Here is a 20,901-nt window from a genome sequence, read left to right on the forward strand (position 1 = left end):
CAATAATACCGCTTTGATTTGCTAACACTGTCCAACTGTAAGTTTGTGCAACAGAAAAGCACATGGCTTGGCAGGATTAGCCCTGTTAATACTCTTCACTAACACAGTCCCTAGGAGGAAAGGACAGCACAAAGGTTTGGACCTCAGCATGCAGGGTAGCCCTGCACAGTGGCACACACCTCACTGCAGGAGCAGTCATGCTCAAAACAGTCTTCTTTTGGGTCAGGATGCTCAATATCCATTGAGAAGGCAAAGAACCGCAGGCTGTACCAGCTCCTAGGTACTGCAGTGGCTTGGATGCTGATGATGGTTGACATCCATCCTAGAGTACTTCTTTCACCAGTAAATTCTCTGAGTTCACACAATCTCTGAACAGCTATGCTGTTGTATGTTGTGGTGCTGCAAAAGGCTCTCGAGACAGTGAAGCTACAGAGCATGATTAGTTTTACTAATTCAGCTATGTTTCCATTCTCAGTCGGTGACACTAGATGACCTTTAAGGTCCCTTCCAAACCAAACCATTCTATGATAACAGCCATGGAGGCTGAAGATGAAGGGAGCCTGATGGGGCTATGAAGCAGCCAGCATCACCCTACAACCTGTGGGCCACCTGAAATCCTGCAACCCCAAATACTCCCTCATGGGAAGTGGGAACCAGAATGCTGTGGTGGGGAGATCAATCTCCAAGCACTTCTAAGTGAAGCAGCTGCCCTCTATGGGGAGAGGGACCTGGGTTAATAGAGGAAAATAAGGAAAACAGGCTTCTTCCCATGGACAGGGATAGCCAAGGCAACTGCTTTGCACTGTTGGGAAATGGAGGGCTGTGATGTGTGTGCCTTCTTCCCCTTCCCTACCACCCGCCTTGCAGGGAGAGAACCTGCACAGAAAGTTCACAGCCTCCTTGTTTGCAAGAGCCCTTGTAAATCTGTGTATCAAAAATGCAACCCAAAGATGTTATTAAGAACAGAAACTCTATTCACTGTCCATCCCTCTACTGAAGGATTTCATTCCAGTATACGTATGCCATGATTTTGTCTAGTTTTCTATTATTCAGCCCATGTGGGCTCTTACTGCTTCCCTCTGGAGTCTCCACTGAAGCCTAATAGCCCTCATTGTTAGAAAACGCTTCCTGATATTCAGCTGCTTCTTCCTTCTATTCATGCACAGCAGAATTGCTTCTGCCCAGTTGTGCCTTCAATTGTTTTAGGTGCTCCAGGCTCCTTTCAAACCGATGTTTTACCATCAGAACACAGCCTTGTATTCACTGGCTTCTCATGTCCTTTGGGCTTGTTTTGTTGAAACTTAATATCCCTCCAAGGCTGTGCTCCCAGATACTGTCCCTGCTACTGAATGGGGAAGTCAGCCAGCACTGGCCCACATCGGCTGTTGTTCTCTGCTTGCTTCATTAACTGCTCTGCAGTGGCTCTTCCTGGCCTCTTAGCTCTTCATCCTTCCCAGTTCATTTCATAGGATCACAGAATCCCAAGCTGGAAGGGATTTCAAGGGCCATCTGGTCCAACCTTTCTTGGTGACGCATGACCTAGACTGGTGCTCTAGCATCCTATCCAGCTGAATCCTAACAGTGTCCAAGGTAGGGGAGTCCACCACTTCTTTATATGAGTTTACTCCAGTAGAATACCATTAAGGTATGTTACAGCCTGACTGCAGCCACCCCACAGCCCAGGGAAGCTTCATGGTATGAAATACATGTATGGCACCTCCTGCTGACACTAATAGCACTATCTCCACCAAAATAAAACAGGCATCACCACACGAGTCATTGCTTGGCGATCACTGGGATTTAGCAAATGAATAAACCAACCCTATTTCACCCACTTTTCCCCTAAAACCTCCTCAGCTCCCGACCATGGGAAGACAAAAGCAGTGGCTTCCACTTCCCCTTGGATACATTCAAACATCACCCTCTACCGCAACAGGAGTGGTGTTGTTCAGGTCTGAAATCAGGCTCCTCATCATGCAGGAGCCTAACAGCTTTGCTGGAAAACACCTGCTCTGCTTTCCCCAGGATAAGATTTCGGCATAACCGGTGCCTCATGTCAAAACAATGGGATATGTTACAGCGTGTTTATCAAAGGGGGACTCTGAAGCATGCAGAACTGAATAGCAGTCCCTTTGAACTGGGTAAAAAGGATCAACAAGCCCAGCTCCCACTCCAAATTAGGATGGAGCAAGTTTCTGCACTCATTCTGGAGGAGAGAATAATCAGGTGTTTCTCTTCTGCCTGAAGTAACTCCTGGATGCAGCTTCTGAAGGGAGGCACTGTGGGTTAGATTTGGTCATACAGAACTGGAAACTGCTTCATGTTATGGGGGAAATTACTCATAAGTGGGGAGTCTGCAAAATGAATCCCTTCTCCATGGACAACACCACTACTGAGACACACTTGGAAGAGCCTGGTTAAACTACTGCAAAACCTGGAAAGCAAAGGGACAGAGGTGTGCCTTGAGGCATGGCGAGGACACCATAGGACAGACTGACACTCTTCTAGCTCCTTGATGATGTTACATAGCAAAGAAAAGCAAAGGTTTAGGAAAATATGCACAGTTTGGAGGAATATTCCAGTTCAAGCACTTGGTGCCACCAGAACTGTTTGATCTAGCAAGCAGTATGAATTTCCCCTTTACTTTTATGAAACACATTTCAGCAGCTCATAATCTAACACCCTAGCTTCAAGTTGGCTGCATTTAACAAAGGCCACCAGGACCCATGGAATGCAAATGGTCACTATTGGATGGGTCGGAAACAAATCACAGGTTGATGGGTTAATCCCATCCTTGCCCACATGGACTCTATCCATGTTTTGCAGTCTGTGCTCACTAGAAAGCAGCCAGCACTGAGTGCAGCCCAGACTTTCTGGGCACTCAGTGGCTCTGCTGGCGCGAGCAGCACTTTCCCCTGCCCCTAAAAGATTGGATTTGACTAAACATTTGGAGAAGGAATATCCTGTCATTTATTAGCAGAAAGTCCTTTTGGACAGGAAAGTAATGGAACTTTAAGTGCTAGTAAATTAACAAAGCAGCGTTTTTAAATGACATGGCCCTAAAATTGCAGGGATAATGATTCAAAGGGGCATTTGTTTTTCTTTTTCTTTGCCATCTCCCTACAGCATTTAAGAGTCTTTCTAAATGTATTTTTAAAATAACCCAGAAACCCCAAAGCAAAACAAACCAAAAAGGCCCAAAAAGCAAGATGAGGCTTTTGCATTTCCATCTGATTCCAAAGTGACTTTTTTATGGCTTTGTTATAAAACTCGTCAGGAAGGATTTCAGATGGAAGCACTGACAAGCCATTAAGCATTAGTAAACACTGCAGCATTAGGGAGCTCCTGAAGGGTTCTGCTACATCTGCTCAGGAATGTTCCTTTAAAGTCTTGCCCAGCACAGACTGTGGTTTCTGTAAAGTGACTTTTTTTCCCCTTTTTTCCAGGAAAATGTCAGTATTAGTGATTTTTTCCTTAAGCTTTCCTGGGGAATGTCTAGATGAAATACTCCATTCTAACAGAATCCAACCTGTTGGTTTAATCATCCAAATGTTTCCTTTGGGGTCACCCAGACATTAACCTTATTCCACAGCAGCTGTAATCCTAAAGCTGGTGCTTTAAAAGCGTGAGACCTGGGGAAGCTGTGGGCCTCATGGGATGAGCAAATGGCACAGGACATCATATGGAAGCATTGCAGACAGCCAGAATCTCTGCATACAGCCCGGTTAGTAGGCCACTTCCCCAGGCAGGGTGCCTAAACCACTCTGTTGCTGTAAAGCCACTCCTGGATGGTCCATATTTACCACTGCAGCTTTAGAGCAGCTTGTTCCCAGACTGCTCTCTATGGAAGGGAGAGCATCAAGGGGCCTCTGAACATCCAATATGCGTTGCTGGACCAGGATGCACTACAGCCATGCAAAGTTTAGCTAGTGAATGACAAGTTAAGCCTGCTGTTGTAGGAGAGCAAAGGAAGGAAGGCTCAACAATGAATAGAGGAGGAAAGGGAAAAGCTAATGTTGGTATCTTATGCATTCTAGTGACCTTTAAAATGCAATTTTTATATTGGTTTCTGCTCTTTGGCTCCCTTAGAGTGCTTGTAAGTGTCCTGAAGTAGGAATCTTGGCACAATAAAGCATCAGTTGACAGAAAAGAAGCAGCATGTTTGACAGCAGTAGAATCAAGTGTTAATCACCTAGAAATACAATAAGCTGGTCTTCTGGGCAAAACTCTTCCTCAAATCCCGATATTCCCACCTGGCTGAAAACAATGGGAATTGCATATGCCCTTCCAAAAGTCACCACTGACACAACAGACAACCAAAACCAGAAGCATCACATCAATAGGGTTTCTATGCACAAGCAGAAAACCTGGGTACTGCAAACAGGGGGTGAAACTTAAACATGTTATGCCTTCTCAGCAGTGGTTTCCAATAGGATAACAGTCCACTTTCCCTTGTTTTCCAACATAACTACAGATTACTGATGTACTGCCAATGTTTTAACAAGGAGAGTTCACTAAATCCCACCCTGTCCCAAGTCTAAGATGAACACCATGGGATCAGGGTGGGGACAGCAAAGGAGTTGTGCAGAGATGGAGAGCCAGGGAGTCTATTCATTGTTTTTCCACTTTAAAGAAAACACTTGTCTGTAACTGTAACCTAGAAGAGAGCAGCCACCTCCTTTCCTCATGTTTGGCAAATAAACCTGTGTTAAGGGCACTGTGTTGGAAGTGTTTGTACTTTGTTTTAAATAAAATAATACAGAGTACATTGACAGCACAGCATTTAGCCTGTTTAAACTGGTGTGGAGAAGGATAAAGGCCCATGTGTAGTGCTTTGTGATGTGTGCCTTGGAGGGGGGCAGGAATATATTGCTTTGGGGGCATTTTCTTTCTTGTCAGTACCAAACGTGTTTTACATCCCATAGGGGAAAAGCGTTGGGATTGTTCTTTTCAATGCTCTCTAGAGGCTACAGAGCAGCATCGTGGGTGAACCTAGAGATTCTGCTTATTCAGCTTCTTGTTTTGGCTATACTGGTAGAAAAAGATGCTCCTGTTTAAAGAAAAACAGGTGACTGAATAACCTGCTCGCTAGAGATGCTTTTGAACCCTATAGCCACCATGGATAGATATGAAGTTGGAACTGCTACACGGTTGAGAAGGATGGACTCTGTAAAGGGAAAAAATACCATTCCCTATCTCCTCTTAGGTTAGAGGCAACATTATAAAGAGGAGCTCCTGAGAACCCTTGAAATTCATAGCAGCTTAAGACTTCTGCCAGGAGCATTTAACTAAACTAATAACTCCATAGAGAAAGCAAACATCCCATATAGGTACTGCTGCCTGCTTAAATTCCAATACTGCTAAAGTTGGCACAGTTGCCACATTCCGGCTACATACTTTTATAAACACACAAGTTTTGTTTTAGGATTTATGCTCTATTTAATCTTCAAGGAGTTATCAGTCTCCTCTCTAATGTGTTTGCACAGGGACTGATAGTTTTGAAGGCTGAGACGAAAGATGTTAATCTGCAGAGGGTATCATTGTGCTCATTCTAATCTCTATCAGTACATTCAGCTTCAAACCACCCAAACTACATTTCTTTCCCTAAAGAAAAAGGCAATTTCAAATGCAGAGGTGTTGTTTAATCGATCCCCACTGAGAGCACTCACACTCGCACAAGAATGGGCCCCGGGGTGTGGAAACCATTATACACAAGGGATCGTGATTTCCATGTAGCCAGCCTGGAAATGCCCACAAGCCATGAAGCTGATTGCTGTATGGAGACTTCCTCCTGACACTGGTGCATTTTGCCTCTTGACCCTTCCAGCAGCACTATGCTCACCCCACATCTGTACACAAGTGGTGGTGGTGATGGCTGATGTCTTTGGCTATCCCTTCATAATTCATCCAGATTGTCTATCATCTTCACCAGCTGAATAAGGGAAACTGGACCTTTGACCATTAGGAGCAGGAAACACCTGCACCTTCACTATTTTCAACCCAAAACCACGCTCGCGTTTTTATGTTGTATTAAGCTGTGAGCCCTCAGAGGATAAGGTTTTGCAAACTGGAGTTATGCTGTTACATGAGATATTCAGGAAGTTATTTGCATTGACTGGATAAAAGCCTGTGGCAGCTGAGCGTGCTGCAGAAACGAGTCAGAGACCACTGCATCAGCCACCAGCCCAAGGAATAACATTAGTTCCAGCTTCACAATGGGTTGTTTACTGGCCTTGGCTGCCTGTGGGAACAGCCAAGATGAGCAGAGGAAGAGGAGAGACAAACACAATGAGAGCAAGACGCGTTAGGTGGGAGGCTGGGCTTTAGAAGCAGGCACAGCATTTCAAACCTATGGAACTAGAGAGGGCTGGAAAACAAATACAAGGGCATCGGCTGCTGCACAGAGCAAACAGGCGGAGGCAAATAAGCCGTCTGCTGCCAGAAGATCCTCCTCCTGGCTGAAGGGCTGATATTAAAGGTAAGAGATAAAAAGCTTTCAGCTAACAGCTCTGCTGGAAGGCGGATTCATTGAAAGGCATCACTAGCAGCTCTCAGGGGGAGCCACAGAGGCGAGAGCAGCCGCTCTTCCCCCGAGTATCTGTGGTTATGTCCCTAAACGTTTTAAAGCCTACAGGTTTTCCAGCAGGAACCTAAGGCTTTCATAGCAAACTGCTGGGGGACAAGAGTCCGGACTGTTCTAGTCAGCTCCTTTGAGGAGATTTAAAAGCAAAGCAAAGCAAAACAAGCCCCAAACGGAACAAGAACCCCTTTCTAAACCTATTTAGATATTTGATGGGTAGCTTTGCTTTGCAGCTTCCTAGTTTTACCTACTACTGCCCTGATTCCCAGCTGCCCCCTCTCCTCCGCACTCTTTTAACTGCAAGGAGAAAACAATTACAGACGAGAGAAAGAAAACCCGAGATTTAAGCAGCTTTCCCCCTTCTCGCTTCCATCGCGGCTCGCACGCTCTTGCAGGCTGTGTCCCCCAGCTCATGGCTCAGGAAATCCGCGTTATCCATTGTCAGGCTGTCCTTGGGCTGGGAATTCTGCCTTGGGAGCTGCTGGACACGCTCTGGGAGTGAATACAGCCCCTGAGAGGCATCCAGCACAGACTCGGGAGCGGGGCGGGCTCAGGCACTAATAACACCGCCCTGCCCAATGGAAAGCGTTTCCTATGGAGACCCCCAAGAGTTCCCCCTGCCCACAGCCCCTGCCCAGACATTGGGCCCATTCTTGTGTCCCGTTTCCCAAGACATGATGGCTGCAGCGTTCAGCAGTTTTGTTTCCTCCCCGAACAAAGGAAGGCAGACAGCCGCCCGCCGCTCTGCAGCTTGAAGATGAACGGGTAACCCTTCCTAAAGCTGAGCACGCAGATCTTCAATGTGGGACTAACTCGGCTGCACGCACGGAAACGGGATCAATGTGGGCTGTCAGGGAGGAATCGGGCTGAAATGTGCCGAGCCGGGGGCATGATCTCAGCCCCGGCCCCGCTGCCCTGGTAAGTTTGTGTTTCCTCGTTTTCCAAGCCAGATTTAATGTCAGCGCTGAAAAAAGGATTGATTTCTGAAATCTGAGGGCTCAGACAAATCTGGGGCATAAAACGAGCCGGGGATGGGCTCGAGTTGTGCATTTCAATGGAGATTAGCGATGTTTTTTCTATACAGGCAAATCTCATTCCTCTGACTTGAGCTATGCTATGGGTGGGATGGGAGAGGCAAATGTTTCTGTTTAAAGTGAGAAAGACGATCTCCAGGTTTTGGAAAGTAATTACTATGTGAGCTGCTCTTCCAAACTCTCGCAGTGGAAATCATTGTAATTCCCATCACAATTCTCATTGTGTCACTGCAGATGACACGTTCAGGACTCTTCTACCCCTGTTGCTTGTTTCAGCTTTGTAAGAAGTATCTCTTGGTTAGGACTTTCTGTTTGTACTTGAAGTCAGCATCACATAGACACTAATGTAAGTTTAAGAAAGGGTTATATATAAAGTGACATACACCTAAACTTTCAGCTTACGTTGATACATGCTTTCAGCTTCATGTAATGTGAGATCTGATTCCTAAAATCTATGTTAGAAATAGGAAATAAGTTATGTATTTTATACTGCAAAACTTCAAAATTTTATTTGTCACTTGGGCTTTCATTTATGGCTAAAATCTCCTTTTAAGCTCAGTAGCAACATGAAAAAGAAACCAAACAAATACTGTCTAAACAGATAGAAAGTGTCAGAAGTAAAATAATGATGAACAACTTAATCTAAAGATGCAGCTGTTTGGAAAAAAATAGGATTTAACCTGATGTAAACCCACTACAGAAGAATAGGTTGGGGTTTTTTAATGACACTCCTTAATCTTTGTTTGAGACAATTGTGTGGTTTTGCATTGCTTCCCTATATGAACAGAACAGTAAAACCAGAGGATGGAAGAGCAAAGTTCACAGGCTGGTGATAAGGATTATTCACCCCCTCCCCATAGCACTTTTCTGTCTTCTCTTCTTTACTAACATTCTGAAAGCTAAAACAAAACAGGCAAGGAAGTGGCCTTGGGACTTTAAGGGGTTCAAAGCCTCTGGGAAGGATGGGGGGGGGGGGATCTGAGCATCCATTTCACTTTAATCCTTCAAGACTAAAACTGAGACTCCTCCTTAACTGGAGTTATATCAGTTGGTAAGAATCAGTGTCTTTCAGACTCTGGATCTTAGAGCTCCGCTGCACACAAACTGAACTAATGCCTGGGCACAATGAAACTAAACAAATGCTAAACCCTGCACCTCCCAGGTTTCTGAGAAGCACATTCACTTGTTTCTGAGCACTGCAGCCAGTGCCAGAGAGAGGATGTGCTCCCAGCTCTAAGATGGTTGCTCTCCTCCAGCCCATGACTTCAGGACAAGAGCAGGGATTAGGGCAGTTTTACTCACACCTTGGGCCAGATGCTGGGGAAAAGGTGCACTGAAAGAGGGTACATTACCTCTGAGCACAGGGTGAGGGAAGGTTGGTTGCTGGGGAGAGCAGCGTGGCAAAGCAGTCTGAGACTGTTACCATGGTAGTGCCTTGGCACTTCTATAGCATGGCCGCTTGCAGCCATACGTGTTTATGCCAATGTTTGAGATGCATCTGTGCAGGCTGCAGCTAACTCAGGCTAAAGCATGTTTGAGTATCTGGGCTCTATTTACCCAAGTCTATGTGTTGCTGCCCAGGTTTACACAGATGATGTAGTGGTCCCAGCCTGACAGCTCACTCAGTGCTCCAGGATCATTGGGCTGGGGTGGTGAGGATGGCTCCTGGAGCACACACCCAGCCTCAGTAGGTCTTTCTAGGTCAAGCGTGCGTGCAGAGACTCACTCTGCTCCTTCACACATTGCTCCTCCTCCATAAATAAGGATCCGATTTAGTCTCAGGGCAGGGGAGCCACCACCTTTTACAAAAGCCAAATTCTCTTCTTGAGAAGAGGAGCTCTTTATTCATGAGGACAGACAGTGGCTCTGCAATGCACCATCCTCTAATGCACCATCTTCTCAGCTCAGCCCCATAAAAGGGGGTAAGATCCACATGCTTTGGAACCAAACTAGCCTTAGCTGACCCCAGCTGCAAGGAAAGTCTGAATTGTTTGTAATGGGCTGGTTTTGTAGAGAAAGGGAAAGTTTCTTTATGTTGGCAGGTGAAAGCAAAGAACATCCATCAGTCCCTAAGCCCTAAGACAAAGGTGCATGTTAGGAACAGTGCAGGCTGCTTTTCTGTGTGCAACACAATCTCATCATATTTTGAGCACCTATTATGCCTGTAAATAGACAACCACGACAGAAGCTCTTATTTTAATCAGCTAATATTCCTATCTTCCACCCCAGCCTGTATTTGCTTTTATGTGGTAATGGAAATGACCATATTTAGCAGTAAGAGCATCATCCCTTATACGATGCCAAAATACCATTCTCATCTCATTATTCGAAATCTGATTTCTAAGAAACCTCACTACAGAAACATCACTCACTAGCTGAGATCTTGGATTTCTGTGCTGCAAAGTAATTTCTTATTTAACACGTTAGTGCAAGCTTACCCTCAACACATCCTTTCATTACATACTGCTGAATACTTTATACAGACCTTAATGGTTTTCTCTAGAGGGGAGGTGAGGGAAATTGCATGGAACCCCCAGCTCTGCCTCCAAATATACTCCTGAGAAACATGCATTAAGAGGGACTGTGCATCTCCAGTGCTTGGGGTCAGACCAGAGCAAATGGAAGGAAAGCTGTTGATACCCATCCAGCCCATACTGCAGCCTTCCCCTTTCCCCCCCAAGAAAAAAAGCCATTTGAGAAAACAAAGGCCTGTTTTGTCAGCTCCCTCTGGTAAATCAATGCAGGGCACAGACTCTTCAAGGTCCTGAGCAAGAGGATAGAGTGCGGATTCCCTTCTGCCCCACTGTGCTCTGCACCCCGTTTGCACCTCCTTGCACCAAGTTTAGCTTGCAGAAGCTGAAGTAGGTGTTTGTGCTGTGGTGCAGGCAGCTGGATGGAAGCTTGTGGTGCTAATGTATGCCGGGGGAGGAAAAAGAAGCCTATAATTTGTGGATAAACAGAGGTGAAAGTTCAGCTCTGCTTCAGCAAAGGGACTGCAGAGGAACCAGCCCAGAGCCACAGCCCTGGGCGAGAGCGGTCAAAGAAGGGCTTCATGCAGCTGCAGGCGCCTTGTGAGGAGCCAGGAAAGGCAACAAGGAGCCCAAAAGCCAAGCAATCACCAAGGAACCACTGGAAATTGTGTCAGAGGAGGAAAGAAAGGAAGCTTGTGGGGCAGGACGCTGACTGGAAAGTGTTTTGGAACTGTAAGCAAATAAACCGAGTCCTGTTGTTGGATTCCCCAGTGGTGCAGGGAAACAGGACTCTCATTTTCTACCTTTTTTTCCCTCAACCACACTGTAAATAAACAGGGCTACATCAAAGGCACAGCTACCTCCATCACCAGCAAAAACAACCTGGTCAAACAGTGCAACTTTGCTTTTCATCAGCTTTTTTACTCTGCATCTACATCTCTTTATTGGGATCGCCACTGAATTGAGCAATGCTGTTATGAAGCTATGTCCCCTTAGACAGACACCTGAGGGTCAAAACCCCAGCATTTCTAGAGTTCTCCATCATCAGATTGAGGTTTCTTTGCAACCAAAACTATTCCTCTTAGGAGAAGAAAATAATGTGAACATTGCTGGAAGTTTGGGATGAATTCCATTATTCCTGAGCTGTGGACCAGACCCTCCAAAGGCCACAACAGATGGGGAAGGCCAAAGCACATCAAGGGTTAAAGGGGTGATGTAAATGGAGAGAGACATTCTCAGTGAAAACAAAAAGAGAGTCATGCCCTGAGGATCAGTGTCTGAATATGGGGTAAGTCAGTTCACCATTCTCTGCAGAAGGAAACATTTTAATTAGCTCAATACAAAACAGATACAGCACAGAGGAGTTGCCATGAGCAGGAAATGCTTTGTAAGTCTCAGAGGACAGTTAGGAGACAACAGCCTGGTTAAAAAGGGGGAAAAAGGGAAAGAAAAAAGGATAATACCTTTAGGATTGGGTCTGATAGGCTCAGGTTTCCACTTCCCTGCTCCATCTTGGAACAGAATGGGATTAGGGTGCTGCTGCCATTCGTTTGCTGACTTCAAGGCAACAGAAAGTGGATGTTGAACCTGGAGGGTCTGAGAGAGCAAATCCACCCCAGGCAGGGTAGAAAGGGGTGGCTGGTGTGCTCCCACTTGGTTGCAGCAGGAGCCCAGAGTCACTCTTGGTGGCTGAGGGAAGGGAAATGCTTCATGGGCTCCTGTGGTTTGTCTTTCTTCTATCAGAGGGTTTGAAAAGCAGACAGTGAAACCTGATTGACACTGTCACAAGGAACTCAGGATTTCACCTTCCCACCAGGTGCAGGAGATGTCATTACACCCACTGCAAATACTGCGGAATGAAAGTACCCATGGGATTGAAGATCCTTGCACAATAAGTGTCAAAGCCATGAATAAGAGCCTTCCTGCCTTGTCTTTTATGCTAATCATCAGAGAACATCCCCCTTTTGCCCAGCATACTGGCTGGGCATTCAGTCTGATAAAACCCACGGAAGAATAGCTCTTTGAAGCTACAGAAACCTTTGCTGGACTTCAAAGTCACACTTCTGTCTACTTCTTTCCTACTATTCTCAAATACATCACTTAGGATTAGTAAATGAAAGAGACTAAAGCATTTCTACTTTACTTCATATAGTCAGCAGAGCTTTGTATACAGGCAGCTGCTTGTTCCTCACTGTCTAATCACACTCTTTCCCCTGGTCCTACTGCATGAAGGAAGACACATGGGCAGAGGTTAAACACAAGAAGCTGTAGGGAGGATGGAGAGCTCACAGCAATCAGGTTGCTTTGAAAGCCAGACTGGGTATCCCAAGCCATTTGGAGGTTTATTCTTATAACTACTTTCATTTAATGCCCTCAAAGTTCTTCCCAACCAAAATCAACTAGTGAAACTTCTACTGAAAACAGAATGAGATCCCCTTGCAGGCACTCAGGTACTGCAAGAGCAGTGAAGCAGTGGGGAACTTGGTGGTGAGATGGGTTTGTTGTGCTCTCCATGGCTGCTTTGCTTTCTTTCAATTCAGATTTTGTGGTGTTCAAGTGAACATTTGTAAGCCTTTGGAAAGGACAGTTTGGTGTCATCACTATTGCTCATTAGCACTGCTATAGTATAGTCAGAAACCTTTACTGTTTATCTATGAAGTCCATGCAGTATATCTCACCTTACCTATAGTACTCATACCAGTCCCATAGCCTTATGCAGAATTACCAGCTATGCAAAAATCTTCCAAGAAACCCCAAACAATCTTCCCCCCACTCCCTAACAAAACCTTCTGCATAATTAAAGTGGGATGAAGGATGGAAATAAAGCTAAACACATTGCAGAAATGACAGTTTGTGGTTGTGAAGCCATAACCCTGGGCTCTGTGGTGGAAGGGAGTTATGCATCATGCAATCATTGTACTGAGTAACAGGGAAGTGAAAAACCACTAATGAATGTCATTCTTGTAGAGAGAGGGCATAAAGCACATGCTGTGCTCAAGGAAAGTACTTATTTATTTCTAAGGTCGGAGTCTGAGACCATATGAAAGCACAAGTGCTGCCATAACCTAGAGACATTTCTGGACAATACACAGATAACCCCCCAACAACCTCCCCCCATCCCCATCCTTTTGATCCATCAGCTTTTGGCTTCTGTACCTAAAAACCGTACCTATAAAACCTTTGTGTTTTAGCGATAACCTGAATACACATAGTGATAATGTAGGAAGACACCCTTCAGAGTTTAGTGTTTCACATTTGGTCTGTATCAGAGCTCACAAGAAAGAGCTTTGCTGTGGTTAGTTATTTAAATGAACACACAGAGGATGCCCTACATATTCAGACCGATAAAGTTACGTTCATTGTGCATCACATCTGAGAAAAAGACAATGTAAAGATGTGAAAGTGTCAGTCCCAAACTCCACATGGTTTATTTCTGACCTCAGTTTGATGGATGTATATGAAGCAGAAATAGGGGACTTAATGAAATTACAGAATCTGATTTTAAAGGGTGCTTTTGACCTACAGTAATTTTCTGTCCTAACAAGCAGTTGGTCTGAATTAAGCCAGAAGCTGGTTGTTTGGAAGGTTTCTTGGGGTCCTAGGAGGAGGAAATAAAAGAACTGTAAACAGGAAACTCATGCACCATAGGAAGCAGTGCATCGTTTTCCTTCATTTTCAGTACATGGAAACAGGGAATATCTCTGCAACAAAAGGCAAGTGGGAGCAAACCCTGACAACTACTCTGCTGAACCCCACTTCAGAACTAGGAAGAGGGTTACAACAGTGACAGGCTGTATGTTCTGTTATGGTACCACCCCTAACAACAGCTAGATACACTCCTATCATGTACCACCCCCCATTTTAGATACAGGATTCAGAGTTTTGTCCTGCCTGATGTACCAAACAGTACTGTTTTCCTTTTCTTTCTTAACTCAGCATTGCTAGTGTATGTATTGCTAGTGATTCCCCAGCAAGGCAATAGCAGTGGTGAATATGGTGTACATGGAAGAGCATCCTACTGCTTTAATCCTTCATGAAAGGAGAGTGGATTCTACATTCAGAAAACTGAACCTATAGACTCAAGCTACAGAATTTCAAGCCCGTGGCTGACTTTCAAAGCAACTTGTCACCTTGTTTAAACACCTCAGCATTAGATAGATAAACAACACAGCCCTGTGTTTTAAGGACCATGACTTAGCCAGACAATGGCTGGCAGACAATTCCCATAGACTTATATGCCAGAAAACCTGGTATTTGACCTTGTGTCTGTCTGATGCAGAGCAGGGAAAAACCAATCAAGTGATGGAGCAGCTTTTCTCCTGTGTAACAAGTATCTGGGTCAGGCTGCTGGCAATGACTCCTTATGTCAGTAGTAAAGGTAACACTTCAGAGCCACCTTTCAAACCTGCTATGTCAGACTGTGTTTTGAGGAACAGCCAAATCCTGGGCTGTGTGTGCAGACTGTAAGTGAGGTTTCCATTGGCCTCCCAGACACATGGGTATGTAAAGCTTCAAGTACACCCAATCCCTCTCAAACCTGCCCAGTTCAGATCCAGACATGGAGCCTGGACCAAGAGAATCTGGCACACCTGGTTTTTACACACCACAGAAGAAAAGGGTCTGCTTATAAAGGTTATATTTCAGCATAAACAAGAATTGCTCCTGATGGAAATAACATGCAGTCTCTTTCTTTAATGGTAGGGAGTTACAAGCCAAGAATTCAATGCACTAGGCTGAGGGTTAGGCTAAGAGGCACAGCTATTCCTGTTGGAGCTCCTAAGTTCTTGCTTAAACGCTTTTCAGCTTGTGAGACCTTCACTTTGGATTACCATGTGCACCTTTGAGATTTTACTACTATCCTTCCATAGGTTTAAATGTTTGATATCTTTTTTAGGTCATCACATAACAAAGTTAATTTAGCCACAAATTTAGTGGGAAAAGCAGAGACAAACACAAAAGGACAAAGAGGAACAAGGAGCATTTTGTTTCTCTGTACCAGCCCTTTCCCTATTCTCTTTCCATCCCTGAAGTCCCGTACAGTTTGCATGATGAAGTGTCAGCTTAGCTGCGCTGTAGAGAAAGCTCTAACATGGGATTGGTCTCCTCTGCCATTACATGATGGACAGCGATCAGATAAGGGCACATCTATTTCTGGTTTGAATATTTACTAATGCATGATATCATTGAGAATATGTAACTCTAAATGCACCTAAAACAACAGAAAAATTCACTGAATTGGGTGAAGATCAGGTACCAAAGGCACCTATGAAAATCACAGCTAATTACCTAAGGTCAAGGCACACACACATAGCCAGAACAGCAAACCAGCACAACGCATGACTTCAGTGCACCAGTCCTGACACCTCCCCAGCCTGCAGAGAGCAGGAACCTTCCCCTATAGGGGAGATGTACTAGTTCCAAGCGGTCTTTTTGGATGTCAGAAGGTTCAAGTCATTTGAAAGTCATCCTTCTGAGAAGCAAGGTTTGGAGATCCTCCCTTCCTGCTATTCTGCTTTATGTCCAGCTAATCTGTGTGGTACAAAGGCGAGGTGCTGCCTGTGCTCTGGGTCACAGCACTGGGTTCTGTAAAGCCTATGGCTGTCCAGGCTCTCCCAGGGAAGGCAGAATGCGCACCTTCCATCTGGCAAAGGCATGGCTATTACACTTTACTCAACACTTGACGTTTTACCAGCTGACTCACTGACAGCCTGCATGCAAGAACAATTGTCAGTGGGAGCCTTTCCAGTAGGAAAACATATGGAAAACATTTGGTTTTGATCAGTTTGCATCCCAAATTGTCCTGATTCCATGCTTTCTTCTCCAGTTTATTTATGTGTTGCCATTTAACACAACTCAGTTGCATGTTTGCTGTTGAAACTGGGTTGTCAGAGTATCACTTTCTGGAAAGGATCCTACTCTTCACAAAGGTTTCATCTAGGTTACTCCATAGTTGTAGCTAGTAAAATGTTTCTTAGATTATAAGAAGTTTGCAAACTTTGTTTTGTATTTGATTTGCTGTAGTTTAGGAGGCAAAGGTCCTTCTCTTTATTATCTAACTTCACATTTATTATCTAGCTTCACATTTCCAATATGATCTAGATGATCTTAAGATCCTTTCCAACCCTAACTCTTCTATGATTCTTAGATACACTGACTGCCGTGCCCATGTTCCAACTCCTTGCTGCAGTGAGGGAGGACTTGCCTCCTCCAATCCTCCAGTTTAGACCTTGGAAACAATACTTAAACACCAATAAGAGAACATCAAGATAGTTCAGAAAGCACCTCCTGGCAGCAAACAGTGTGCTTGCTTCAACTCTTGCTGAATTGGGACAAAGCGTTACAAGAGTGTAGTTCTTGACATTCCCACATTTCAGGTTCTGAAAGTGGACAGAGTAGAAACGAAGCTGTCAGTGTAGCTTAGAGAAGTCCTTTCTGCAATGTGTTTTACATGTCCAAAAAGAGTCTTTTTGAAAGTAGTGCCATTTTTGCAGAAATTTAAGGGAAAAAAGCACATTTTCCTGAAGTGGCAAACATCAATTTGGAAAGTATCTTTGGAAAACACTTTTGAAACACACTTCAGTTTTTTCAAGGTGAAAACACGTAAGGATGCTCCCATTTTCAAGTAGAAAAACAGCAAAGCAGCACATTGTTAACATAGGCCTGGGGTTTAAAACTTGCTCAAATGAAGGTTGAAAGAGACCACAGAACTTTTATTTCTGCACAGTTAGAAGCAAGCACTACAACTTTTGGTCTCTTTCTCCTCTTGTTACAAGTTGAGGTGAACGTTTCAGGCTGTTGGGTTCTATACCTGGGCAATTCTGTGGGTCCAGGATTTAATTTCTTTCCAAACACACTGGGCCAAGTCCATCTCAAATTCTAAAGCAAAACCTTTCCGAGTGGAAAGTTGGAATTAGTAATTGCTCTCCCTCCAACGGGAGGATGAGGGAGAGATGGGGGAAGGAAAGGAAAAGTTGAGTACAGTAACTGCTGTGTTCAGCTTTGAAACCCCCAATAATAGTGGAATTTATAAAGACTACCTTGAAAACGAATTGGTCCTGTTTGCATATATTCATTTGGAAAGGAAAGAGCACATGTTCTCCTGCACAGTCAGCTTCAGGGATGGTAGGTTCTAAGACTGATGGCATCTTTTTCTCTCATTTAGGATGAAAGGACTTGTGACAGAGACATGGTAGCAAGGTGTGGAGCAGCCTTCCTGCAATGTGTTTCTTCAGGAAGAGAAGAGATCACTGCCTTATTTTATGGATGTCACTGAAGTAGACTTTGAACTTCTTTGGAAACACATCACAAACTTGGCATGGGAAACCACAGTAACAATCGTACCTGTTTGATAGATGATTCCTTTAAGTACAACTTGTATGGAGCTGTGTACAGCGTGGTCTTCATCCTTGGTTTGATTACTAACTGTGCCTCCCTCTTTGTTTTCTGCTTTCGAATGAAAATGCGAAGTGAAACAGCCATTTTCATGACAAATTTGGCTGTTTCAGATTTGCTTTTTGTGTTCACTTTGCCTTTTAAAATCTTTTATAACTTCAACAGGCACTGGCCCTTTGGAGACAGTCTGTGCAAGATCTCCGGTACAGCATTCCTCACTAACATCTATGGGAGCATGCTGTTCCTCACCTGCATTAGTGTCGACCGTTTCCTTGCTATTGTCTATCCATTCCGGTCTCGCACCATTAGGACCAGGAGAAATTCCGCCGTAGTCTGTGCTGGTGTTTGGATCCTGGTCCTCAGCGGTGGAATTTCAGCTTCATTGTTCTCCACAACCAACATTTCCAACACCAGCACAACCTGTTTTGAAGGTTTCTCCAAAAGTATCTGGAAAACCTATTTGTCTAAGATCACTATATTTATTGAAGTGGTAGGATTCATAATTCCTTTGCTACTCAACCTCACATGCTCTTCTTTAGTTCTCAGGACTCTCCGGAAACCTGCCACCTTGTCTCAGATTGGGACAAACAAAGAGAAAGTATTGAAAATGATCATTGTGCACGTGGCCATTTTTGTTGTGTGCTTTGTGCCTTACAATTCCATACTCTTCTTGTATGCTCTTGTGCGCTCCCAAGCAATAGCAAACTGCTCCTTGGAGAGGTTTGCGAGGACAATGTACCCAATCACACTGTGCATTGCAACAATGAACTGCTGCTTTGACCCGTTCATCTATTACTTCACATCAGAATCCTTCCAGAAGTCCTTCAACATAAAGACCCAGATGAAAATGGATTCTCTTTTCAAGACTGAGACAGCTCTAACAAAGACTGCACTACCAGCACCACAGGATGAAATAAGTGACCAGGCTATTACAAATGGAGGAGACCCAACATCTGAATCTCATTTCTAGTAAGATGTTTACGCTTTGAGTTCTCCCCCATTAACTTTCGATTAACACCACGTGTGAAATAGTTGGTCCAGAATATGTGGGTTCACACACATGGTGTGGATGAAGTTGCTGGGGGATAACTACACAGGTGGACAAATCCTTAACACTGGGATGGTCCCATCACATGCAACAGGTGAACATGAAATATAAAAATCCCAATGGATCTCCCTTTGGAAATCATAGATAGGTAACAACGCATGTGGCAACTGAGGAGGGAACAGAATAGCTTCTTTAAGCAGAATGTGCCAACATTTGGCATTTTTTCCCCCAGCAGTTTACATGGGACCAGTTGGGAAATAGAAAATGTAATTTTCTTGGTATCTGCCAATATTTCATGCCTTCTGGAAATGCATCATCATATGTTAACACAATAACTTCACACAATATGTATGTTTGCTTTTAAAGACATAATAAAAGCTTTTGGCCTTTCCTTATTTCGCTTGGTGATAGAAGAGAAAAATAATAAGAAATATATTGGAGTAAGTAGTTTCATCTTTGTTAGATTAATCTGTCAATTTGCTTTAAATGCCACCTCTAGGGAGGAGTAAAGGGCTCATTGCTGCCCTGTTGTCTTTATGTCCCAGATTTTATATGACTGTTTCTGGAAAGGGCTAGACTATGAAGTTAGCTGAAAGACAGGGCTTGGAACCCCAGAGTCCTTGTGAGAGCAAACCTCTTCTATGGAAACTGAGTGCAGCTGAGGGGCAGAAGAATTAGAGTGCTGACCTTCCTGAAGAGCTTGTCTGGTTACAGACAATTGGTGTCAAATCACCCAGTTAAGAGAAGATCTTTAAGTGATTACTTGCTGGTTTTCCCTATAGTCAACTAATTAAACTACAAGGTCTCAAAAAAGCTCCAAAAGAAAAGTAAACCAAGCCACACTGTTAGTTACAGCAGTACTTTCTTTTTTCATCATTACATATCCTGCTTTTCCTTTTATATAGATTATAGAAATACATGGAAAGTTATCTACCTATATGTCATTGAGCTTTACTAGACCTTTCATTCCTTTAGCCATTATTTCATATTTGAAGCTATCCTGACCTTAGCATTCTGAAGTGTAATACAAACGAAAAAGAACTTGAAAATTAACTTGAAAATGTATTAAATGACAACAGCAGATTTTTTTCTACTGAAAATGTAGATCAGTAATCTACATTGTTTGACCCATTCATCTAGATCAGTAATTTACCTTTCCCATAGTACAGCATAAAACTACTTCTAGGACTATGATGCCAAAAAAAGAGCCAGACAATGTACTAATTGAACAGATGTTTTCCACTCAACTCTTTGTCTTAAATCCCTCAGCTCAAGCCTCCTGAGGTACTGGCAGCTGCTCATCAAATGTGATCACTGCTTAAAGCAGCAGAGGCTTTTAAAGCCTGCAATAAGTGTTAATGCTTTGAAGGGAATATTTATTTAGCACTACATTCAAACTCAGTTGCTTACCAAGGCTTGGCCAAAGCCCAGAGATCATTCTATTCTAGCCCCCAAATGACTGTGGCTTATCTAATACTCCTTACTTTTGGCTCTTAATGCAGAAAATGTCATGATCAACTCATTGTATGCAGGGAGCATGATAGCAACTAAACTACCCAATCTCATCTTTAAGTTATAGCTGTATTTACTAGAAACTGGCACACAAGACTGGCTTAGGAAATCCTTTGCTGTATATTAAACCCTCAGACACCACCACTTAGGAGCAGAAACAACACATGAAAACAAGAACAGATCATTCAGACTCCTCAGTGGAATGAGGCAGATGTGGCAGGACAGGGCACAGTCAATTACAGTGAATTTGTCAGCATCTGGGAAAAGTTTAACTCCAACAGAAGCAACGAGCTGTGTTTGAAAGAGCATCAGTGTTTGCCATTCAATCATATGTGAAGTGAAAGCCAGTGCCATGCCCCTTTCCTTCCGGGCAGGACTGAAGCAACATGTTTTGAGGGCTTTTTAAAGGCTGTATTTCCTTTGGCTGATGAGCCTGTTTCAACACTTGCCATAAGATGTATACATTTCACAGGAGCTGTTTCCACAACTTCAGATGAAAATGCAAAGTGAGGCAAGAGGGATTTTACAGGCTTTGATGCAGGCAGGGTTTTCTGTATGCAGCAAAGCAACCTTTGCACCACAGCACTGTCATGGGGGTAGATGGGGTGGTGAAACCATCAACTGACACATCCAAAGCTGTGTGAAGGAGGTGAGGCACCTTCCACTGCCCTACCATTAACTGGTTCTTAAAAACTGCACTCTTTTTCAGGGCAAAATCCTCTATTATTCCAGCTTTACAAAGAGATGAGAAGCCTGATAACACACTCACTGTCAATGGACAACATATAACTGTCAGCTTGTAAATCTTACTTTAAAGCTGCTCCTTCCCACTTGCAAACAAGCAGACAGGTGAGGCTCTTTAGT

General features: G+C 44.0%; 1 protein-coding gene across 2 annotated transcripts; it reads left to right on the forward strand.

The window, feature by feature from the left end:
- Positions 1 to 6,166: 6,166 nt before the first annotated feature.
- LPAR4 (lysophosphatidic acid receptor 4) lies at positions 6,167 to 18,920 on the forward strand. Of its 2 annotated transcripts, XM_031045053.2 has the most exons (3): positions 6,167 to 6,478; positions 7,301 to 7,498; positions 17,248 to 18,920. In XM_031045053.2, the coding sequence occupies exon 3, from the start codon at positions 17,401 to 17,403 to the stop codon at positions 18,445 to 18,447; it is 1,047 nt and encodes a 348-aa protein (XP_030900913.2). In that variant the 5' UTR covers positions 6,167 to 6,478; positions 7,301 to 7,498; positions 17,248 to 17,400; the 3' UTR covers positions 18,448 to 18,920. The 2 variants fall into 2 exon arrangements, with proteins under 2 accessions (XP_030900913.2, XP_005144565.2); XM_005144508.3 differs by lacking the exon at positions 7,301 to 7,498.
- Positions 18,921 to 20,901: the final 1,981 nt, after the last annotated feature.

The sequence above is a fragment of the Melopsittacus undulatus genome, chromosome 6 (genome assembly GCF_012275295.1).
Source record: "Melopsittacus undulatus isolate bMelUnd1 chromosome 6, bMelUnd1.mat.Z, whole genome shotgun sequence".
Classification (NCBI taxonomy): Eukaryota; Metazoa; Chordata; class Aves; order Psittaciformes; family Psittaculidae; genus Melopsittacus; species Melopsittacus undulatus.

Bases quoted from the DNA above. Each gene is read 5' to 3' on its own strand.
- LPAR4 (XM_031045053.2), top strand. From the start codon at position 17,401: ATGGGAAACCACAGTAACAATCGTACCTGTTTGATAGATGATTCCTTT.